This window comes from Culex quinquefasciatus, chromosome 1 (assembly GCF_015732765.1).
Source record: "Culex quinquefasciatus strain JHB chromosome 1, VPISU_Cqui_1.0_pri_paternal, whole genome shotgun sequence".
In the NCBI taxonomy this organism is placed as follows: domain Eukaryota; kingdom Metazoa; phylum Arthropoda; class Insecta; order Diptera; family Culicidae; genus Culex; species Culex quinquefasciatus.
In genome coordinates, this window is record NC_051861.1 from 1,811,009 (window position 1) to 1,836,749 (window position 25,741).

A 25,741-nucleotide genomic window follows, 5' to 3' on the forward strand; every position below is an offset into this window, starting at 1 on the left:
TCACAGCTAATATTAAAATATATGAGATTACGAAACACATGAAGAAATTTGTTCTGAACATACAGGTTAAAATTAAAAAAAAGTCCAGTTATGTTTTTGTTTGATATTGTTTAAAAATATTTAGAATTTTTCAGAAAACCCGATGTACGGTTCCGCAAAAAGTTTTTTTTTTCGGAAAAAAAAATCGCCAATGCCTCAATATCAATATTTTGATAACTGATGATTGCAAATCAACTGGACAGGTGAAAAGTGCATTTTAAAACACCAATACAAACTTGTAGGAAGTTTGTAGCCCTTCAAAGTTGGCCCGAAAAATCATGGGGCAAAAAAATTATTATTATTTTTCAAAAAAACATCAAAATTTCAATTCAAATTTAAGAACAATCAGCTGAAATCAATTTAAAATACATTCCCCTGCATTGAAAATCATTATCAGCATGTTTGGGTTGATCAAGGGGTTGGAAACTCTTGGAGCTATAACTATTTTGTTAACCAATATATAAAAATATATGTTAGTATACTTATTATTTCCTTTACATATCGCCGGTATACTTACCAATATACTGAGAGTGTCTTAATATACTAACAGTTTATTGCTTTTTTGGTTTGTATACTAATAAGTATACTGGAATATCGTTAGTATACTCAGTATTCATAAGTTATATTAAAGTTTCCAGCCTCTTGGGGTTGATTTAAAAATCATTTGAATTTTTGAAAATTTTCGATGTTTATCATCGCAAAAAGTTTTATTTTTCGCTAACATGCTAACAAAAACGTCAAATCTTACATTTTTTGAAAACTAATGATTGGAGAACAACTAGTGTAAAAACACCTTTTCCATGTAAATGTTGAAACTATGGCTTGCTATTTCATTTTTTTTTGCTCTCGACCCCGGCCAGAGCTGAGGGACAACAAATTTGAAAAATATTTGCATCGGTCTAATGGAATTACAAAAACAAATAAAAAAAATTTAAATAAAATATGACCCCTAAACTACGCTAAAGTGATTTAGAATTTTGAAGATGGCGGCCAATATGGTGGTGACAAAATATTAAAAAAAAAAATGCATTTAGCTATTTAATAGACGTACAACTATTCAAATTTGACTAAAATAGGGTCACAGAATTCGAATTTGATGTTAAAAACCAAGAAAATAGAAAATAAAAAAAAAAACATTTTTTGTTCGTGATTCGATTATGCGAAGTCTCATACAAACCTTCGGATAATCGAAACTTAGGATAATAGAGGTTTCGAATAATCGAGTCTGGATTGTAGACAATTCTCCATATTGACCACGGTCCTTAATCCAATCCTTGTTAAGATACAGCACAGTGGTTTTAAAAATAAAAATGTTTGAAAATCTGCAATTTTGGCAATTTTTTATGGTTTTTTGGAAATTTGATGTGATTTTTCAGTATTTTATGTACGGGTGGGACTTAGTCTAAAATTCCAAGCGTGTGAAAATCTATGTAAGTTCCATATAAAATAAACATGTTTTTGCAATTCCGTCGTGAAACTACTTACTTTTCCTGTCATTCTCGATCGACGAAAAAGCCTACTTTTCTCTACCAAAAATAACAAAATCAAATAGTAACCCTTTTCAAAACAAATGCTGAAAAGTTCTACTTTTCAGCACTGAAAAGGATGCTGAAAAGTTGAACTTTTCAGCACTTGTTTGGAAAAGTAATACTTTTCAACATTTTTTTGATTTAAATGATTCATTGATTAAATATATGGACATTTGACTTATAATTCTGTTCAAAGGGTGTTTTTCGGAATTGCAAAAAATGTTGTATGGAACTCGTTGCAAAACTTGATTTTTTCACCACTCGTCCTATTTATCCAACTCGGTGAACCTCGTTGGATAAATGTACGACTCGTGCTGAAAATATCTTCTTTTTGCAACTTGTTGCATAAACTACTATTTTGCCAGCTTGTGTTTCATGCTTTAACCCATCCAGGCCTGGTGGGTTAAATACCCAAAAATCAAAAATTTCAAAAGTAGCCTATAAATTTCTTATGGTCCTCAGGATCATTTTGTCATCATTAACTAAAACATTTTTTTTTGAAAATTCAGGTCTGAAAGTGTTTAACCTTCGGAAAGTCGCGTGTTTTCGCCTTTCTTACAAGTGCCCTTACAAACTGTGTACAAAGTACACGTACGCGACCTCCGGTGGGTTAAACACAACGCGTCTCCATAAAACGACAAGCCAAGCTTCAGTTACAGCTCTTTGCATCGTTTGTTGTGCTTTCCATCACCCCCAACACAACCAAAAGCTCAGCTACAGGTATTTCTCTCTCCCTAAAAATCACCCCCACACAATCTCAAGCTCCCTTCTCCCATCCAAACTCACACACAAACAAGCCCAGCTTTTCCCGCTCTCTCCCAGATTTTCCACACGCACCGCTCACGAAACCCCATAAATCATCATCACACTCACATGTTGCGCTCTCATCGCACGCGAGGACAACAACACCGACTTCCTTCTTTCCTCTCCCCTTGTTTCGCTTCGCTTGTGTGCGTGTGATTCAACTGGTTATCCTCTCTCGCTCGCTCTCTCCCCACATCGCGCGTAGCCTACTGCCAGGGGTTAAAACTTTCCGCTTATCACACACCTGCTGCTGGCTGCTGGAAGCTCGGCATGGCCTACTACGGAGCTTTCCCGTCCGTCAGTGCCTGGACATCCTTCGTCGAGTTCGGAAGCATTTTCTTTGATTTCGCGCGCGCCTCATCGCTTCAACTGTATTTCCTCTCACATTGAGTGTGCGTGTGTTTGTGTGCGCGCGCGTTATTGTGTCTTGTTCTGTTTCCAAGTTTGTTGGGGATTTTATCCCGACGTTCTGAATCGAGAAGAAAGGAAGACCTGAGTTGAGTTGAATTGTGTTGGCAGTGTGTGCTGAAGTGGGGGAAAAGGCCAAAGTTTTTCCTTTTAGCCTGATTTTCCAGCTTAAAATTTTTGTCTTTATTTTTCACCTCCCCCCACTCGGATCCTGGCGCAACAAATGAAGCCGTGAACGCGTCGTGTGTCGGTGTGTTTGTGTGCGGCGGTTTTGTTCAACAAGTCTGCTGTGGTTTGATTTGGTGAAAAGTGCACACACTGGGAGAGGAAAAAAAGGAAAATTCTTTCCGAAACAAAACGCGAGACAAGCGTCAGCGTGAAAGCTCCCCCCCCCCCAAGCATTTGAAATATTCAGCACCTTGTGCATTCCCCCTCGGCATAATTGAAGTTTCTTGTAGCGATTTTAATTGAGAAAAACGGCACGAAAGAATTCCTGTCCGCATGAAGTGAAGTGCTCGTGTGTGTGTGTGTGTGAGTGTGTGTTCACCAGGTGAAAAGTGAGAATTTTTGGATGGTCTTTTGTTTCTCACCACACACAGAGCCCTGGCCCTGGCCAGGACCTCGGCGATGAATGACGAGGAAAAGCCTGAGCAACAAGTTTCTCAACACAAGCACAGCACACAGGTGTAAATTTATTGATCAATTATCTCTCAACGCGGTCGGTCGGTCGGCGACAGTTTTCGGGGTGATTCATTTCCCCAACTTTGTTTGAACGAGGAAGAAAAACAAGGCACCATGACACCAGACAACAGCTTTGTCCAGGTCAAGTTCGACAAGCTGCTGGCAAGGAAAGTCATCTTCGGGGTCCTCAGCTCGAAGGCACGGTGGTGATGCTCGGGCCTTCACCAATCGGCAGTAAACGCACACACCGCTACTATATAGTATAGAGTTACCATTTAGTGTAGTATCAACTCCCAGCCAGTGGGGGGTGGCAAGTTGACAGTAGACAAGTAGAATAGAATACCGTTTGCGAGGGGGGTGTAAAAGAGAGAGAGGAAAAAAAGGAAGAAGAATCTACACACACGCGCGTGTAGCAAAAGAGATCCTCATCCTTGTCATCACTGGCGAAAGCTGCTGAGAGAGAGGAAACGTGGTCGGTGAAACCGCTCGTAATTGCTCTGTGGTGCTTTGGGGTTGGTTTGGAAATTGGACCTCCTCCCCCTCGACCTTCTGTTATTCACCCCCGAAAAAAATACCTGAGAGTCCGGAACACTGTGCGGACTGGACGAGCGGGCAGTAGCAGCAGCGTAGTGTAGACCAGGTAAGACCGTTTATCGATTAAAGCATCGTTAATTCGGGCGGATGGGTCCGCCAAGGGCGCTTTTAGGGGGGAACAAAGTTGGTGCTTGGTGCTTGAAAGGGTAATTTAAAGTGAAGATTGGATGGGGCTATCAGTTTTAAGGGTTGTTTTCTAGCACGAGAGGTGTCCATGTTTGGTAATTTTGGCACGTGCTAAACTGCCCATGATCGCATAAATGTCCCATATGCATTTTCATCGATTTCGAGTTATTGATGCAGTTTGGTTCAAAATTTTGTGCTCTTTCGAAAGAGCCTATAACATCCAGTACTTTGTTCTAGAAATCATGAGGAAATCCAGTTTTTTCGCGAAAACTTAACACGTAGCCTTATGTATGGGACAAACTTCAAATGCGTTTTTCTCAGCTTGCTGTTTTTGCATATGGGACATTTATGCGAACATGGGCAGTAAACTGGATGAGACTGATGTTCTGCGCTTTTTCTAAAAATAGTAAAATTTTGGATATAAAACTTATTTTAATTGTCCTGAAAGACTCAACAATAACTATATTAAATTTTATAGGTTGCACAGTAAAACAAGCAGACTCTAAAACTCGAATTCAATATTTACAGTGGACTCTCTCATTGAAAAATCAAAGCACAGTCCAGACTCGATTATCCGAAGCCTCGATTATCCGAAGTTCCTATTATCCGAAGTTTGATTATCTGATGGTTTGTATGTAATCGAATCATGACACAAAAAAATGTTTTCATATTTTTTTATTATCTTGCTTTAAACTTCAAATTTTAGTTCTGCGACCCCATTTAAGTCAAAATTGAATATTTGATTGCCTTTTAAATTGAAAAAAAAAATCATTTTTCAGTATGTTATCATCGCCATTTTGGCCGCCATCTTTGATTAAAACAATTCTAAATCATTTTAGAATAGTTTGTGGGTCATCTTTTAGCTCGACCATCAAAAATAAGACAACGAAATAATTTTTTTTTCCTGATTCGATTATCCGAAGTGAAATTTTTCCGAGGCCTTCGAATAATCGAGTCTGGACTGTATGCAACTTGAAGGGACTGAAAAAAATATTGACAGTTGGAGCAATATTGATATCGAGAAGATCGACAACCATAGAGTCGACTGTAAACGATTTTGATTTCACTGCCATTTTAGCCGCCATCTTGGAGTTAAACATTTTAAACCACTTTAGAGTAGTTTATGATTCATACTCAAGCTCAACAATCAGAAATAGGACATCGAAAAAAAATTTTGATTCGATTACCCCGGACCCGATTTTCTCGACCCTGGCTGAATCTTTTTTTATCCGGGTTTGTTCCATTTGGTCTGGTCCCATAAGTCCCTGTTGAAATCTATAAAGAATGGTAAAGTTATTTATAAGTTTGGTAAAATGTCTAGTTCTAGGTAAAAATATTAAAATCTTGAAAATGGATTTTTCTTGAACTCCTTTTTTCAAATTTAGTTTTTAATAAAATAAAAAAATCGTTTAAAATGTTCTTTCGAAAAATTTCTAAAAAAATATTGAGTGGTATAACATGCTAAAGTAACTTAAATAAGTAATTTGAGTTCTAGAGTAATTTTGAGAAATAGCAGAAAATAGGGCGTTCAATTTTCCCGGGTTTTAAATTAGAGGTGTTAAAATCTATGATTTCATTATATTTGTTATGTTTTTCAAGCTTAAAATCATAGAATTATCTCAATCAGCGATGGAATAATCATCATCAAAAAAAACTTTGGGCGTTCATCAAGAGAAAAAATCCGAAGGGAGCATGGCTCTCCTCTCTCGTGCACGAAAGATCGGTTAAAATAATCAAAAAAAATCATCATCTTGATTATTCGGCGGAACATCTTTTTCACTACTACAATTGCAAGTGTAACGTCACTCGTCGAAAAATGACCTGTCACATTTTGTAGATGGGCAATGCGTGTAAACAAAGTGAAATAAATATTATTAAGTGGTGCTGACGAGGAAATTCGCAAAAAATCATCAACAGATTGATTTTCTTGGAGAATTTCGGGAGCGATTTTCTTTTGCGTGATTTGCCTCCGCTCTCTGAAGTAATTTCGCAAGCGAAAATGATTTTTTTGCGATTATTCCATCCCTGATCTCAATACTATTAGTTAGTGATAATCTACACCTTAATCTAAACAAGGGCAGCAGTTTTTAGATAGCTTAACAGAATTTAAAAAATGTTTTTATTTGTTCTTCAAATTAATCACAATTTTGAATCCAATGTGATTCAAATAAAATAAAATTAAATTTTTAATCTAATGTGCTTTAATTAAATTAGTTAAAAAAATAAAAAAGTATAAAAATTGAAATTACGAGCCTTGGTTTTAACATTTGAATGAAAAAGTGTTTTAAAATGCATTATACACCTGTCCAGTTATTTTGCCATCATTAATTTCCAAAATATCTAAGTATTGACGAAAATTTTAATTTTTGTGAAAAAAAATAATTTTGCGGTGCTGTGCATTGGAATTTTATAAAAATTCGAAACATTTTTAAACAAGCCCAAACATGCTAAATATGATTATCAATGCAGAAAAATGCATTTAAGATTGTTTTCAGATGATTAGACTAATATTTTCATGGAAATTTTGAAGTTTTTTGGAAACATATTTTTTTCGCCCCCTGACTTTTCAGACCAATTTTAAAGGGGGGGGGGGCGACATAAACTTTGAAAAATATTTGCAACGGCCTTACTTCATTAAAAAAACAATTTATTTTTCCTATATGACATGACTACAAAAGATTTGAAAAATCTTAGAAAATGTGTAAAAAACAAGAAACGACAACCAATAAAATGATACCAGTCAATGGAAAACTTTAGATAGGTTTAGAATTGATATTCATGATTTATGTTATGATGATTTATGTAAAACATATATTATTTTTTGAGTCACTACGGGACTACAGTCTGAATATGTATGTACAGGAAGTTTTAGAGTAATAAATTTGGAAATCGGTGTACTAATAGATTTGTTCTGTTCCTGTTTTAACCAAAATCAATAAAAAAATCAAAACATTATGCAAAAAAGCTGAATATCAAATTAAAAATAATTACACATGATTTTTTTTTTTCAAATTTAAAATAATAAATAGACGTAAAAATAATACCCAGTCTTTTATATGTATAGATAGCAATTCCATTTGAAAAGTTTCTAAACCTAAAAAAAGTACTCCGATCTAAATTTTTCTAGGGGTTCCTTGGCCAAAATATTTAGACCCATTTTTTTTTGTTTGGCCATTAGGGTGTCCTACATCGTTCTAGGAATGTCCCAAAATTGGCCATTTTCGACATTTTTAGCAAAAACCACATTTTTCAAAAAATCATAACTTTACGCCATTTCAACCGATTTTTTTTTGTCTTGGAAGCAAATGAAAGGTGATAAGTTTGCCCTTCAAGGAAACATAACTTGAGATCCGAAAAAATGGCGTTTTGACCGTGTTTTTTTCGGTTTAGGCTGTTTTCAAATGGAATTGCTGTATATTAATGTGAGGAAGGCATCACCCACCTTACGCTGGATCAAGTATTTTTTTTTTAAGTTTGAATGGCTTTATCCCATTCCGCAGAATAAAGCATTCCCCAAAATAAACCATTTCCCAGAAATGTTTGTTGTGGCAATTCATAGAGATTAATTCTCTTTTCTAAGATTTGGAGATATAAAAAATAAAATAGAAAAATAGAAGTAAATAGAAGAGGAATGGATTTCTAGGGAATGGTCTTTTCTGGGAATAAGGGTAAGATTTAGATTTAACAAATTGTAACCAACCTTCAACCACATTGAATCTTCACAAACATCACATTCAAAATTAATCAAAACGATTTTACACGCACCTTTTTTACGCGTAATCACAAGTTGTTCATCAAGCCTTGAGCAAATAAATTTGCAATCAATAATGAAGCAATCTGGCTCCCATCTCGCATGTCGCATCTTGAAATTCACCCCCGCGGGAGCAATGTTTGCACAAACTTGTGGCCACGAGTTGTAGGAGAGTTCCACCGGAAAATCGATTTCAAATTATCCTTGCTCTCGCCAACCGAAGAGGACGAACGCAAAACGACTTAATCGTTAATTTAGGCGATTATTCTGATGGCATGTGCGTATTAATCGTGATGTAATTCAGTTTTGCACGTAGGACACACACATTCGGTGCCTCGAGTCACCAAAATGACCGTCGTCGTGCTGGCATCTGGGACACAGGACCGAACGCTGGAATCTAATCTCGTCGACTGTGTTTAGCTTGGGGAGTTTGTGTATGTGTGTCCCATCAGGTATGTGTGCTGCTCATTAGTGCCCTGTGTGCGATGTTTTCTTTTATTTGCATAGTCCAATAAAGCCCGGTGACTGCTCTTTTATGTTCTCAGCTGAAAATGAACAAAACTTCCCGCGCTTAATGTTCAAACAGGATCCAGGGGGGCGATTTCGGAGGCAAATAATGGTTGCGATGCGAATTTCAGCACGGATTTGCTCATTTTGGAAGAATGTAACAGCGTCCTCGGAGAAAATGACGAAAATTACCGTGCTTCGTTTTTGTTTCGAATTTTGTTGGTACATGTTTATCCAAAATGTCACAAAGAGACCTTTACAAAATTGTTTTCCAATAAATTGAAACCTCCACAATGCTAAGGCGATTTTATGATGGGATGATGGTCGTTTTCGACGACTCCCACATGTACCTCCTTCTCCAAGAAAGGGCAAGCAAAAACTGGCAATTGTTTGCACTACCGTTGTGGAAAAGGTCGCTGCGAAGGATGATTTTTCTTTTTTTTTTTTTTTTGCTTTTTGCTGGAAAGTGCGAGAAAAGTTTCTTTATTGAATTTCCAGTAAGCCACAGCATTATCGATTATTGTTTTTATCACTGATGCATGCTACTAAGTAATAATCTGAGTTTGTTTTCCCTTAAAAAATCATTTATTTATTTTTTGTATTTTTGTATTTTTGTATTTTTGTATTTTTGTATTTTTGTATTTTTGTATTTTTGTATTTTTGTATTTTTGTATTTTTGTATTTTTGTATTTTTGTATTTTTGTATTTTTGTATTTTGTATTTTTGTATTTTTGTATTTTTGTATTTTTGTATTTTTGTATTTTTGTATTTTTGTATTTTTGTATTTTTGTATTTTTGTATTTTTGTATTTTTGTATTTTTGTATTTTTGTATTTTTGTATTTTTGTATTTTTGTATTTTTGTATTTTTGTATTTTTGTATTTTGTATTTTGTATTTTTGTATTTTTGTATTTTTGTATTTTTGTATTTTTGTATTTTTGTATTTTTGTATTTTTGTATTTTTGTATTTTTGTATTTTGTATTTTTGTATTTTGTATTTTTGTATTTTTGTATTTTTGTATTTTTGTATTTTTGTATTTTTGTATTTTTGTATTTTTGTATTTTGTATTTTTGTATTTTGTATTTTTGTATTTTTGTATTTTTGTATTTTGTATTTTTGTTTTGTATTTTTGTATTTTGTATTTTTGTATTTTTGTATTTTTGTATTTTTGTATTTTTGTATTTTTGTATTTTGTATTTTTGTATTTTTGTATTTTTGTATTTTTGTATTTTTGTATTTTGTATTTTTGTATTTTTGTATTTTTGTATTTTTGTATTTTGTATTTTTGTATTTTTGTATTTTTGTATTTTGTATTTTTGTATTTTTGTATTTTTGTATTTTTGTATTTTGTATTTTTGTATTTTTGTATTTTTGTATTTTTGTATTTTTGTATTTTTGTATTTTGTATTTTTGTATTTTTGTATTTTTGTATTTTTGTATTTTTGTATTTTTGTATTTTTGTATTTTTGTATTTTTGTATTTTGTATTTTTGTATTTTGTATTTTTGTATTTTTGTATTTTTGTATTTTTGTATTTTGTATTTTGTATTTTGTATTTTTGTATTTTGTATTTTTGTATTTTTGTATTTTGTATTTTTGTATTTTGTATTTTTGTATTTTTGTATTTTTGTATTTTTGTATTTTTGTATTTTTGTATTTTTGTATTTTTGTATTTTTGTATTTTTGTATTTTTGTATTTTGTATTTTGTATTTTTGTATTTTTGTATTTTTGTATTTTGTATTTTTGTATTTTTGTATTTTTGTATTTTGTATTTTTGTATTTTGTATTTTTGTATTTTTGTATTTTGTATTTTTGTATTTTTGTATTTTGTATTTTTGTATTTTTGTATTTTTGTATTTTGTATTTTTGTATTTTTGTATTTTTGTATTTTTGTATTTTTGTATTTTGTATTTTGTATTTTTGTATTTTTGTATTTTTGTATTTTTGTATTTTTGTATTTTTGTATTTTGTATTTTTGTATTTTGTATTTTGTATTTTGTATTTTTGTATTTTTGTATTTTTGTATTTTTGTATTTTTGTATTTTTGTATTTTTGTATTTTTGTATTTTTGTATTTTGTATTTTGTATTTTTGTATTTTTGTATTTTTGTATTTTTGTATTTTTGTATTTTTGTATTTTTGTATTTTGTATTTTTGTATTTTTGTATTTTTGTATTTTTGTATTTTTGTATTTTTGTATTTTTGTATTTTTGTATTTTTGTATTTTTGTATTTTTGTATTTTTGTATTTTTGTATTTTGTATTTTTGTATTTTTGTATTTTTGTATTTTGTATTTTGTATTTTTGTATTTTTGTATTTTTGTATTTTGTATTTTTGTATTTTTGTATTTTTGTATTTTTGTATTTTGTATTTTTGTATTTTTGTATTTTTGTATTTTGTATTTTGTATTTTTGTATTTTTGTATTTTTGTATTTTTGTATTTTTGTATTTTTGTATTTTTGTATTTTTGTATTTTTGTATTTTTGTATTTTTGTATTTTTGTATTTTTGTATTTTTGTATTTTTGTATTTTTGTATTTTTGTATTTTTGTATTTTGTATTTTTGTATTTTGTATTTTTGTATTTTGTATTTTTGTATTTTTGTATTTTTGTATTTTTGTATTTTTGTATTTTTGTATTTTTGTATTTTTGTATTTTTGCATTTTTGTATTTTTGTATTTTTGTATTTTTGCATTTTTGTATTTTTGTATTTTTGTATTTTTGTATTTTTGTATTTTTGTATTTTTGTATTTTTGTATTTTTGTAAAATTTGTGTATTGTAGTATGTTTACAAAATTTAACTGCTCTCCATAGGGTTTAAATTAACATTAAATCTTTAAAATGAAGTAAATCAGCCACGATTATCAAGGTGACCAAAAGATAGAAACTGGCAGTAAGAAGGTCATCGCTTGGCCACTATCCAGCGGTCAAAACAATTTCATGCTTTTTGGCAGCCTTTCGGGAAAAGCTCCAAAATAAAAGTTCAATTTACCCACAATATCTCCGAACTTCGCCAAAGCATCTGAAGCCTTTTAGCGGACCTGTTTTAAAAATAACCAGAGGTGAAGGGACTTGAAAAGTTGAAAATTGGATTCTGAGCCTAGGTAAAGTGAAAACTCTTTTGCTCTTCCGAACCCCGGAGAAGCCGGCAGCGATTTTCCAATCCCCTCAACGAACTGCGAGCAGAGTCCGGTGGGGATGAAAAGTCGGCAAGGATCAATCGAAACTTTCCCAAACAACCTGGCCTTCAATCATCATCGAAGAGCAGGTCATCAACGACGATGACGATGACTCTAGCTTCGTGAGGGAGGCAGGTGGAAAGAATCGAAGAAAAATTACTATTTTGGAGAAATCATTTAATGCGAACCACGAACCACCCACTTTGGGGTTTCCAAGCCTGGAGGCAAATCAACAATCACGCAATCCTTTCCTGGCGGCGGTGAAATGGTCTCCGCCAGTTAAAGGGCAACCTCTAGAGTACAGTGTGCTTCCAACTTTAAATCACTTTTTTTCAAGGATCTATTTTTATAAGATAGTAGAATTCAAACTGGTTCATTTCAAAAGTATGGTATGACATGAGGTTGTTTAACCCGGTCCTCACCAGCCACAACAACGTCGGTTTTTTTGTTCTACTTCCAGCACTATCAATCTCGTAGCACTACAACTTTTATTGCTATTAATCACATATTCTAATTTGGCACCACAACAAGCGATGCAAAGGGGCCTCGAACGAGCTTTAATCCATCTTGCTCGGATTTTCCCTCAGTCACCCCGATCGAGGGTTCACAACCGTCAATGGCCGGTAGAAATGCGGGGAAAATTAACGATTCGAATGAAATATCGAGCGAAATTGTGGGCCAGCTTTGGGTGTGTGTGATTTATCGTTGTAGAAATTTGCCTCATGATTAAATATGTGCCGTGATAAGCTTCCCCCGAACGGACATTCACGGCCTTCAGGTTGGCGTTGAATAAATGTCGGTGAAATGAGATGTCACGATTTGTTAGTGTGAGACATTTTACAGCTCCATAGAGGCATGTGAAACCGAATGATTCGATTTCGAAGATTTTAATTTTGAAATGGTTTTTATATGTAATAAATTTACCTTTGAATTTGTTTCACAAACAGATTTAAAAAAAAATCTCTTATGGAGAAAGAGTACAAAGTGTATTAAATTAAAATAAAAATGTGGGTGCGGGACATTTCGCCGAATGTCGTTTCGCCGACGGTCATTTCGCCGAAGGTCATTTCGCCGAATGTCGTTTCGCCGCATGAGACGTTTCGCCGAATGGGACGTTTCGCCGAATTGACAAATAATCGTATAATAAATATATAAAATGGACACAAATTGTATTAAAATATTTTGAAAAAGTATAATGTCCCTAAAAGGTGATTTTGCAATCTTTTTTTTTTTTAAATGTTTTTTTATTTCTTAGTACGTTATTTTTATAAGTTTATGCATTATTGTATGCATGAACAATCGCTTAAGAAATAATCTAGCTGAAAAAAAATCTGCGAGTTTTTGCATTCTTTCAAACTTAAGCAGTTATTTAAGTTCAGCATATAATTCTGTGAGTTTTTGCATTAATTTCTGTTAGTTTTTTGCATTCTTGTTTTAATATATCATTTGAATTATTTCTGTGAGTTTTTGCGTTCTGTTAACCATGAGTAGTTCTTTTAATTTTCTGCCTATAATTTTGATAAATTTCTGTTAGTTTTTGCATTCTTTGTTTTTTAAGCATATTATTTGTATAATTTTTGTAAGTTTTTGTATTATTTCCAACATGAGCAAATCTTTTGATTTTCAGCATAACATTTTGAAAAAAATGCCGGTAGTTTTTGCATTCTTTGTTTACTGAGCATGTTTTTTAAATTATTTATGAGAGTTTTTGCATTCTTTCAAACATGAACGGTTCTTTTATTTTCTGCTTATAATTTTGAATATTTCTGTTTGTTTTGCATTCTTTGTTTATTAAGCAAATTATTTTTATAATTTTTGGGAGTTTTCTCATTCTTTCAAACATGAGCAGTTCTTTTGCAGCATTTTGCAAAATTGCTGTTAGTTTTTGCATTCTATATTTTTGGCATAGTTTTTAAATATTTCGGTGAGTTTATGCATTATTAGTTTTTTAAGCATATTATTTCTATAATTTTTGGGAGGTTTTGCGTTCTTTCAAACATGAGCAGTTCTTTTGACTTTTAGCATAACATTTTGAAAAATTTCTGTAAGTTTTTGCATTCTTTGTTTTTTAAGCAAATTATTTGTATAATTTTTATGAGTTTTTGCAATCTTTCAAACATGAGCAGTTCTTTTAATTGGCTGCTTATAATTTAGATTATTTCTGTCTGTTTTTTTTTGCATTCTTTGTTTTTCAAGCAATTTATTTGTATAATTTTTGGGAGTTTTTGCATTCTATCAAACATGATCAGTTATTTTGATTTTTAGCATAACATTTAGAAAATTTTTTTTTAATTATTTAAGCAAATTATTTGTACTATTTCTGTGAGTTCATGCATTCTTTGAAACACGTTCTTTACTTTTTTAAATTATTATATTATTATCTTACCACTCCTTCTCAAGTTTGCATGAGTGAATTACAAGATGGCACTGCAACGAACAAATAGCATAAATTATACAAAAAAGTAAATTTTTATTCAATTTGGCGAAATGACTTTCGGCGAAACGTACCATTCGGCGAAACGACATTCGGCGAAATGACCGTCGGCGAAACGACATTCGGCGAAACGTACCAGATCCGTTTTAAAAATATCTCGGAAGACTTTTTAAATGTATTAAATTTCATTAAATTAAACTTGACAAAAATATACTGCATTTTATTTTGGTCCTGCCTGCATACAAAAATAGAAGTGTTGTTTCAAGTCCTCCAGTTCCATTCATTAATAAAGTTATCTCAATTTTTACCTCAGCACCAAAAAAACAGCAACTCTATGAATAGCAATCAAAAATATTTTGCCCAACTGTTTTCCAAACGCCACCCCGCAAAACGAAAACCTCCCCAGATCTCAGGATGATAATTGCGTGCGACGGAGACTGTGGTCCGACGTCGTCGTCAGTTTGTCTGCGGCGCTTCTGCAGCTGAACCCAGCGTTTGCGGGGGTGGCTGGAAAATCTCGGAATCCCAGAGCAAAGCGAGCATTTGTGTAAGCCAGAGTTATGCGCCACGCAAAAAAAAAAAGGATAATGTTATTCCTCCGGCGAAGGAGCTCCTCCTCGAGATAACTGTGTGTATTTGTGCGATTTTACGTTGGTTTTTAGGGGGTGGTTGCGTGGGTGGTTTTGTCTGTGGACGGTGATGACGATCGTGGAGTGCTTTTTCGGATTTACCTGTTGAAGTGTTGGCGCCGGAAATTGAGTTTCAACACTTTGTTCTGGGACGAATGAGAATGTTGTGGGAGGAGAAAGGGGGGAAACTTTCCCCTTAACTAACAGTTGCAAGTTGCAACTAGTTACTTTATGGCAGTGTAAACAAACTTGCCAACTATTTTGCCATGCTGCATTAGCACAATGTTGATTCGGAAGTGCAGGAAGAATGCAATTTCTATTTTTATTTTGTCTTAATTTGAAAACAACTTTTATCACTTCAATTGTTTATCTAAACAACAACAAGCCTTTTTGCATTTATTTCTAAAGTTCATTGACTCATGTTCTCTAAAAATGACACAATTTAAAGAGTTTGAATCAATTGTTACTAACTTCGGTTCCCACCTGTACTCAAATTGCCCGGGAAATACAGCTGTGACACACCAAACAAGGAAATGTGTCACTCGAAGAGCACATTGTCGTTGTCGTCCTTTGTTGTCACATTGAATTTTGTCAAAAATGCTAAACTGAACACAAAAAAGAAATTAATTAAGAATGTTTTTGTTACTTAGAATTTCGTAGCTTTCCCAAAAAAAAATATACCTTTATCAATATTATGAAATAGATTAAAAAATGTTGAAAGTTAATTGAAAAAATGATACACATAAATGCTGGCGACTTTTAAACAGCTTCAGATATTTTTTCAACCGCCTTTTTAAATTTGACTTCTTTGCATCAACTTATTTTTTCAATTAGACAGCTATATAATATTAATCTGTAAAAAATAAATAAATAGATAAAAGACGACACGAATGCCATTGCAATGGTAAAGTGTCTTTAATGAAACTAATGATAATGTACAAAAAAATTTATTCGAAAAATCATTTTCAAACTTTATTGTATCTCGAAATCAAAAGTAATTTTCTTGCCAAAACATTCGTTTCTCAATATTTTAAAAGCATCATTATTTAATTTCTCACCTAGAAAAGAAATGAAATATCAGAAAAAAAAGTTTTTTTCCAAAAAATTAATGTTTTAAGAGTTTTTTTTTTTAAAGGTCATAATAACTATTGTGTTTCATATGTTTATAGGACCTTTAAAAAATATGTAAGTATCTTATGTTTTTTCTTTGAAAAAGCCAACCAAATTTCCAGTTTTTGCTTCTTTGGTGTTTTTGAAACCGCCTTGAGTCAGGGGATTAAAAAAACACCCAAAAAGCAAAAAATTAAAATTTGGTTTATTGGACCTTTAAAAGACTTTTTCTAGATGTTTAGTTCTTATAAATAGTAAATGCATTTCAAAATATATTAAGTAATTTTTTTTTTCAATATATTTTTTTAATATATTTTTTTTGAATTATGACTTGCATTTTATTTTTTCAATGCATCAACCTAAAGTTTTAAACATGGTATTTTTCAATATACTTAGGCCGTTGCAAATATTTTTCAAAGTTTTTGTCGCCCCCCCTCCCCCCCCTTCAAATTTGGCCTGAATAATCAGGGGCAAACATTATTTTTCGAAAAACTTCAAAATTTTAGTTTAATCAACTAAAAACCAGTTAAAATGCATTTTTCCGCGGTTATAATAATATTTAGCATGTTTGAACTCCTTCGAAAACATTTTAAATTTTCATGAAATGCCAATGTACAGTCCCACGAAAAGTTTTTTTTTGCGAAAAAAAAATCCGTCAATACCTTGATATTTTCAAAACTAATGATTGTAAAGCAACTGTACGTCTGTAAAATGCATTTTAAAACACCTTTTTCATCCAAATGTTGAAACCTAGGCTTGTAATTTCAATTTTTATATTTTTTTTATTTTTTTGCCCTCCCCCTCCCCCCTTGACTTTAGTCAGAGCCGAGGGACATAAACTTCAAAAAATATTTGCAACGGCCTTACTAGAGTGTGTGTATGTGTGTGTGTGGTCCAATCCAATAACCGCTAACCGGTAGCGATATTATGGGAAAGTATAATTTGTATCAGACTTTTGTATATGCCGAATGCTGATACAGCTTATCTCAGTCCCGGGTATTAGGTGGTGACAGCCCTCGCGCTGCTTCCAACGACCCGTTTCAGAATGACAGAGCTCCTTGCGGTCTAATTCCGAGGTCGCTGGGCATTGTTCGGCCCCGCCTAAACATAGAAGCAAGCATCTGAAGGAAACACGATCTATATTTAGACTTCCAATCCCGCCAGGCAAATCAGGGATCAGCGCGAATTTAATATGAGAAGATGGCATGTTTCAACACTACGGATCAATTCACTGCTAGAGTGTAAACCTTCTGATGGCCGACTGCTTAGCGTCCCAGACCACCAATCCAAAGGTGTGAGTTCGAATCCCACCTGATTCATTTTCATTTTTGTTCATATTCAATGTTCAAATTCTTGATTCCAAATTTCAAAGGTACCGACCAGGATTTGATCCCTGAACCTTCTGCTTGTGAGGCAGAAGCCGTAACCATTAAGCCACGGAGCCGGTTATTTGCAACGGCCTTACTAGAGTGTAACAAAAATGCATGAGACTTTTTGGCGGGCATTCAAGGGATTGTTCCGGTGTGCATACTAAGCCCAAATCCAAAATTTTAGCTTGATTGGACGTAACAGGAACTGGCGCTTTGCATTTGAATTTTAAATGGGATTTAACCCGTAAAAATGTTTTTTTCTTCAAAAATGTCACTTTTTGAGGCATTTTGGCCACTGAAGCGTTTATTTTCTACATCATTGGCCTGTAGGCCAGATCCTTGTGCATCTTTTGGTATATATAACATTGAAATTTGAAGCACCATGGAGCTCGGTACAAACCTCCAAAGTTTGGCATTTTTTCGAAAAATCTGCCTGCTGCGAAAAAGTTCTTAAATTTAAGTTATTGCCAGAAAAAGAATTTCTAGCCAATTTGAAAAGTATGGCTTGATTTCAAAAACTCAAAATTATTGTATTTTTTAAAAAGAAGAGACAATTGAAAAAAAACTGTAAAACTGTGATTGAAAATCGAACCAATAGTTTCCGAGATATCATGAGTTGAAAAATGAGAGCTCATTAGACGACACTGGAAAAACTAATTTTTCAAAATAAAATCTTTCAAAAAAAAATTAAAACTTAAAAAATTGAAATTACAAAAGCCAAACCGGGAAGGTTTACTTTGAAAATATTTGTAATAGCCTTAAAAAGGTGATTGAGGGATCGAAGTAAGCCACGCGTGTGTGCGAATCGAAAAAATTGTCGCTGTCAATTTTGTCCCTCAAATTTCGTGTTAAATAGTGCGAAAAATTGCCTTTATTTCCGGCGATATTCTGTGGAAAAAGTGGTGGTCGCGAAAAATATGTTCTGGCGGTGGATTCCAGCGGAGCAAGAGGAGATGCCACAGTAACCTCAAATCGTGGGTCCCGAGCATGTTGCAGAAAATGGAGCTGCTTTCCGGATTTCCGGCTAGCATTTCCTGGTAGCAACTCATCGGCGAATGGTGTTTTCAAACCGGTGCGTTTCCTAGGACCCAGCGGAATTCGTGTCATCGTTTGGTTGTATCAAGTTTGTCGAAGGATCTCAAATTAATCAAATCGGACCACTCTTGAAACAGATGATGAAGCTGATATTGAAGATACTTAATTTGGTGAGCCCGTTCTTGTTATAATACAAAAAAAAACTATTTCACTTATACGATAACAGTCACTCACTTCACTCAAGACTAACTACGCCAATTTTCACTAAATACGCGGTAGGGTGTTCCCTTGGTCGTTCGCTGTGAGTTGTGGATTGCCTGCTTCTCTAATGAAGGTTCGACTGGGGGGGCATGCTTATTAATTTCTCGTCGCTCCATACCCTCAGTGACGTGATGGGAGCAAGGGCGTCTATGCAAAGTGTCCCTACACCCGCTACAAATATCCGGCGCTTGGGGAGGAAGAGGGAAACCATTTTGTTTTATGCGCCGGTATTTGTAGCATTAAAATTCGTGCAAAAAAACTTATGCACGTGGGTGTACAGATTACGGAGTAAAAGATGATCGAATTGTTCACCTAGCGCTCACATGTGTTCCAGGACCAAGTTGCCTGCGGGTATGGGGATCATACATACATACATACATACATTTGTAATAGCCTTAAAAAGGTAAAAGAAATCGATGATTGAACTTTTTTTTTAATTTATTCAGTTTGATTTGCTTAAAATTCAAGCGAATTTCATACTTTTTTTTTCAATAAAATTCAATAAATCCGTGAAATTCATAGACCAATGGGTAGAGCTAGCACGATTGCAACGACCTGTGAGTGTTTGTGGATGGAATAAAGAAAACTAATGTAATTGAAATTTGCATACAAACTGAACGAACGAACGTTTCAAACTGGTTCGTCGTGTGGGATGTGTCTTGCCGATTGGCTTCGGTTCCAAGCCCGACACAAGAACCGGAAGATGGAAAGACTGTTTTGCTGCCCCGGTTTGATATGACATTGTTCGACAGTTTATAAAACTGTCTTCACTTCGCCATCGGATGGTTACTATTATTAGCTATATGAGGATGTGCGAGGGAAAAAACAATCTATTGATTAGGAGTGACATTTTTTGCCTCAGAATTGCAAGCTTGGTGTCATCTTGGTGCCCTTTTTGCGAGATTGTGGGGTCGAATTTCCGCCCCCACGACGTCGTCGCCGACGACGCTCATCATCATCAGCATCCATATAGCACTCCATCACTTTGGAGAACAATCAACCGTCAGACTTGTCGTCGATCTTCCAGCTGGTTGGCTGGAGCGAGAGTACATCTCAAGGAAACTGCAGCGGAAATTGATGGTTTCCGCTTCGAAAAGCACGTGTGTGTGTGTGCGCGCGCGTTGAGGTGAACTCGTACACGTGGGGAGTCATATGAAGCCGTTGCCCACGCACAAGACCCAAGACCATGATACAACAGAGGGAAGAATTTGCTCGGTCGTAACATTTGCCAAGATTGGGGAAATTTATCGCTACTCAGTCATAACTGTCTGCTGTTTGTGTGTGTCTTTCCAGCTCTCCCCGCCCGAAAAGGTCAAAGAATGGCTAGCGGCCGGGCCCGGTTGCCACCGACTCCGCAGGCGAACGGTGCTGGCGGTGTTGGCGGAAGTGGCGTCGGCAGCAGCGGAAGTAGTTCAAGGCCGCTGGCCGAGATGCACACCAGCAACAACAACACGACGTACGGGAGCCACGTGGCGGGCCTGGATATGTCGGCGGCCACGACCGGTTCCGTCCAGGACATGCAGATGCTGGAGAACCTTACCGACCAGGAGCGCCAAATCATCCTGAACGTGCTGAACCGGGACGAGAACGTGCGCCAAGCGGATGCCGCCCGGATCATGTAAGTCGCCGGAGATTGCATGTACTTCCCACCCTTAAATCCCACTACAAAAAAAAGGTACCCTCTATCCTAGCTCTGCCTCACTATGCCAAATCTACAGCCCACGACACACTCTGTGGGAAATACACTCGAAACAGACACAAACACACCATTTATTATCCTGGTTGGAAGTCCTCGCGTGGGTTTCTTCTGTCCAATTGAGTCTGACGATGGAAAGGAAATTTTAGGAACATCTTCTCGAAATTTGCTAGGGGTTGGCTCAGTCTCTACACATCCAGGATGACGAACGGAATGTGGCTTGGAACGATTGATTGCGTCATTGTGTAACAAATATAGCATTCTGAGAACTCCAAAATATTGTTTAAAAACATTTTCCTGTGCTGATACTGGGCTATCCATCATATTCCTGATTATGTCGATCAAAACAATTCAAAATTACACAAATTAATATACCTTTACTACTAGTGTTAAATAAATTTTACCTAGATCAGTTTTTTGTGTTACACTGAGAAAAATCGGACCCCAAAATCGTGAACAAGCGTTCAAGAAATTTGGAACCACGAACAAAATGTTCAAATTTCATGAATGCCTCACAGAAAAAAAAATCATGGTAATATTACATATGGAAAGGGGTACTCTTTTATGTCAGAAAAAAATTGTAATTTTACCTCTGAAAATTGGTAATTTTACCACTATTTTGGTGTAATGTCGCATTTTCAGTCTAAATTGAGGTAAAATTACATCATAAAAGAGGTAATATTCAACCTTCTAAAATTACACCTTCCAAATTTACACTTTTGTTTGCTGTGTTGTTCAAGGTTTTGGGGAAGTGATTTTTTCCTTGTATGTTTTCCGAATATAATTTTACGTTTTGTTGTTGTTATGTTATGATAAATATGATGTTGAAAATCATATTGTTTGTTTTTATTTAGCAACAAATTGTGTTGAATCATAGTATGGGTCAGAACAAAAAATACTTCATCATTGTTTTGACTAATATTGGGTTTTTATTTAAAACACGGCTATAATAAGTATGTTTTCTATACATTGCAAAGTCGAATAAATTATCAAAATAACCTGAAAATTTTCATCACAATGCTTCAAAATACCAATGAAAATTTAAATGAAATCGAATTTAAAAAAGAAAAAAAAAGTTTTATCATGTAACACTAAATTGCGCCTCAAGACAAGTCATTTGGAAGCATGAACCTTAAGGATAATTGTAATCACTTTCTTTTGAAAATTAAAAAAAATACATGAGCCGAAAAACATTGTACAGAAATTTGTATTCATGGAATCTTATGGTTATGGTCTGTAATAAAAGTTGCTCAATTAGTAAAATTTTAGTGTGGAAAAACTTGCAAAAAATTCGAAAAAAAAGGCAAACTTCGCGTAAAAACATACATGTCCAACAGAAAGCTCACCATTTCTGCTCGGGTCTTCCGGCACAACAGATAAAGCGATAGCAAAAATCGAGATTGCCGCGAATTTTTAAGGTGTAAGTAAACCAAAATTAGCAACAGGCTTTCGAAAGAATACACACAAAAGCAACAGTCGGCAAAAACACTTGCATGCAGTTCCGACCTCACATAAACGACACACACAGACAGATCGCCGTCTGTCTCTCTGTTGGTTGGAGCCACTACGCGACAGGTTCTCTTTATCTTCATATCTTTGGGGACCGTCTAGAAAAAACGTGACAGTTAAGCTCGCATAAAAAATCGATCATATTTAATTTTTTTTTTATTGGCATAATAAAGGATTTTGTCACTTAATGTTCAAATATGACATTAATTTCTTAAATCTTGACTTTTTTTTGATAAGGTCCTATAAACAAATGTAAACATTGAGTGTATCCCTTTCACACCTTATGTCAAAGTCCATCGGAGTAAGCGGGATACACTCAATGTTTACATTTGTTTATAGGACCTTATCAAAAAAAAGTCAAGAAATGAATTATGAAATGAGTAAAGTAATATCCCAACCTTCCCAAAACTGAGAAAGACCGCGCCGTGTGGCGTCAACGTTTCCCCCCATTCAGTGTCAGTGTTCTGTATTCTCTTCTTGAGACCCTACGACGCACCCACACAACCACCCGGGGCTGAAGCTTTTAAACGGTGTTGTGTGTTGTGGCTAGAAGCTAGTCTTTGCTCTTGGCGAGAGCCTCCTAGTCCTATCGGAACCCCAAAATCAGTTACATTTAGCCATTACAGCTCATTTGTGATCTGTGAGAGACCACGGGAGCAGGCCGCGAGAGCGAAGAGAGAAAAATTCTGTGTGTTGGACACGGAGATATCAAACAAAAAATCAGTCCCACACACATACACAGAGTAGGCCGAGTGGATATTTACCACGCGATCGTAACCTGTAGCCTGCTGTGTGCTCGATAGATGTGGTGGAAGTTGGTGGATTGACTTGTTGAAGCAGAGTCACAGTTGGAGTGACTTGTATGAAAATTTGGGAAAAACGTGGAATATTATTAATTAACTGTTTAGGATTATTTTTGATGACAACATTTTAAAATCCTTTAACAACACGAGAAAAAGGTGGATAAGAATTTCGACAGATTAAACTATTTTCCTAATTCTCGGACTTAAGTTATCTTCTCATAAAGCTCGAATAGTAAAACAATAGGTTTTCGATGTCGGGTGATTTGTTAAATGGTTTAATAAATATAAATATAGAAAATGCAAATCAATTAAAACCAACCTAACTCTGTGAACAATTCTAATGTTTTCAAAATTCAAACAAACATGAAATCGAAATCTCCTTTTGTTCTAAATGCAAGAAATACTTTTTCTAGATTATTGCAGATTCTAAAAATACATTAAATTTCCAATAAATTTAATATATTTCATATTCATCACTGTTTACAAAAATACTAAGCAAATTTGCGTCAAGTTGCAAAAGGAATTTTAAAATGAAATGTTTTTTTGCTTCAACAAACCGAAAGCGAGACTAATTTTTGAAAAAAGAATACAGTGAAAATTCAACTGACCAGAGATTAAATCTAAAATAAATTTCCAAACCAACCTGGGAGTCATGGGATTCCTATACAGATAGGACCTTTTGAAAATTTAATCGAGAAATAAATATATTCGCTTCCACGATAAACAAATCACGGTTTGGACATCAAATTAAATTTCTGAATTTTGGTATGTTTACTCGACTCGTTTATCCGAAACTTTTGATCATCGTAAATTTGGGAAAATCGAATCACTAACACATTTTTTTCGTATTTTTTATTTTTCTTGCTTTTTACATCTAATTCGTGTTCTACAAACCCATTTTAGTCAAATTTGAGTGGTTGGTACCTAATGTATTTTCTCAATATTCCATCCCCGCCATTTTGGCCGGCATCTTTAATTAAAAAGTTCCAAATCACTTTAGAGATGTGTTGGGGTCATATTCGAGCTCGACAATCAAAAATTGGACAACGGAGAAAAAAAAAATCGTGACTCGATAATCAAACGTTAAAATGTTCAAGGCCTTCGGATATCTGAGTCTGGAATGTTTTGACTTTTAAAATTTTTATTTCTGTTTCTTTTTGACTATTTTGAAACAAAAGAGGAAGTTGAATTACAAAAATTCATACAAATTTAACTGATTGAGTTATGGTTTAAGCAAGACACAAATACAAATAAATTAGAGTTACAGATTTAAAAACAAAATCTTTTTATTAATTTGTGATTTAAAAAAAACTATACTAATTTTATTGATATTCATTCTAATAAAAAAATCATTTTATCTTATACATTTTATTACATTCTACATAAAAAAAATATTTTAGAGTTTGTACACATTTTCGTATCACACATTGGAACTTTGAATCAAATTTAGAGGATAAGAGATACTTTTTATTATTCATCAATAAATTATAATTCTGACCGCTTTCCTCAAACCGTGTGTGCCTGTCTGTATCAAAACTCACCTCCACAACCTCCACCAACATCACAGTAGGTTTCGGGCCTTCTGGATGTCCGTCCGAACCCCGACGAGCCGACACGCTTGGCTGGCTTGCTTGGATCTGGCGACGGTCACGCTGCCGCCGCCGCCACCGCTCGTATCGATACTATCTAGATATCCGCGTACGTGTGCTTGTGTGCATGAGGTTCTGGCCTACTGCCACCAGCACCAACCGACCGACCTCGGATAGTAGGAGTCAGCTCAGCGGCCGACGACTCAGCGCTTGTATGAGTATGAGCGGGTTCTCTCTCTCTCTCTCGGGCTCTCTTTTTGGATTTTCGAACAGGAAAAGGTCGCGATCGGTGTCAGAATGCCTGCCAGCAACAGTTGAGCTGAGCCGCTTCATTAGAGTAGAAGGGGACCTCGCTTTGGGAGAGCGCGAGAACGAGCCCGCGATGCGCGACGATTCGACGGTTCGGTGTTCGAATCCCGGTCCCAGTAGAGAAAACTTCTTTTCGCATTTTTTTCGGTTTAGTTTTTAAGGCTTTTGCGCGTACGTGGAATTTTTTGTTCTTTTTTCAGTGTTGACACTTGCTGCAAGAATGTGGTGCAACATTAATTGCTGACTAGATTAAAAATTGTCGCGTGTATCGTGAGTGTGTTTGTGTACTTTTAGTGTTGATTTTTTCTCTGCGTGTCAATAAGAATTCCCCGTAGAGTTGTGCATAGTGTGTGAATGCACAAAACAAATAGAAAGGAAGGGGGGCTTTATTGGTGAGCTTTTTGCATTGCTAAGGTCCACGCTGATCAAATAGTGCAAAACTGCAACAGGATTAAAAGCGCAAAGTTGTCACTTTTTATTTCACCGTAACTGTGGGTGACGACAAAAAAAAGAAAGAGTTGGTGTGCAATTTACAATTAGTGTGTGCTGGTGTCGGTCCTCATTTCGGTTGGATTCATTCGAAAGAACGGCGAGCAGCGTTGATTTCGGAAGTCCTCGCACACACCTGCAACGAATGCACCAGAAGCAGCAGAACCAGCAACAGTGGAACAAACAAAGAGGTGAAAATATGCTCAATTTAAATAAAACATGTCCTGCACACCGTCGTCGGTGAGGGTGTGTTTGTGTGTTGTCATCATTACAAACGACGAACCCCCTTGCCTTTTCTTCCCTCCGTGTCGCCGCTCTCCCTCCCGGTCATTATGCGGTTATGTGTGAACATGTGGCCACATCGTCGTGGTGCGTGTGTGAGTTTGTAAATAAGGAAGACAAACATAAAAAAAAGCTCGCAGCATTTTGAGCTGCGGTTAATTTAACTTTAATGTACATAGCATGCCATGGTGTGCCTCACACTGACACACACGTGTGACGTGGGGAATCCTCCCCCCACGGCCAGCTAGGATCTGGTCCTATTTTCGGGTACGACACGCCAGAACCATAGACACATCTCTGACAGACAGACGGACAGGCAAGTGATATCTACCTCTAAGCGTTCTTCTGTCATCTGGTTGAGCCGAAAAGCTGTTGCTAATATCCCCGGCAGCAGCCAGCCTCCCAAACATAAAAAAAGCCAAAAGCGAATGACGACGATGATGATGATGAATATTGGAGTTGCTCGAGCAAAATAAAAAAGGTAGAAATAAAAAAAACCAGATCCCAGTGAGCTGTGGAGCACATTGCTCATCAAAAACATTATATACTTAACTTTACAAAGAGTGAGAGAAAGAGATTGAGGAGAATCCTGTTGACGACGACGAGCTG

The 25,741-nt window shown here is 35.1% G+C and overlaps 1 protein-coding gene across 7 annotated transcripts in view; it reads left to right on the forward strand.

Annotated features, from left to right (window-relative positions):
• LOC6032095 overlaps nucleotides 1–25,741 on the forward strand; it is a 148,510-nt gene that overhangs the window by 6,800 nt on the left and 115,969 nt on the right. For 4 of the 7 annotated variants that reach the window (XM_038250289.1, XM_038250279.1, XM_038250285.1 and 1 more), the window contains exons 1-2: nucleotides 2,661–4,101; nucleotides 19,749–20,073. In XM_038250289.1, coding sequence (XP_038106217.1) covers nucleotides 19,775–20,073 — 299 coding nt within the window. In that variant the 5' untranslated portion in view covers nucleotides 2,661–4,101; nucleotides 19,749–19,774. Of the gene's footprint in view, nucleotides 1–2,660; nucleotides 4,102–19,748; nucleotides 20,074–24,375; nucleotides 25,042–25,741 lie in introns of those variants that run through there. The other 3 variants (XM_038250268.1, XM_038250273.1, XM_038250297.1) reach the window with 3 other exon arrangements.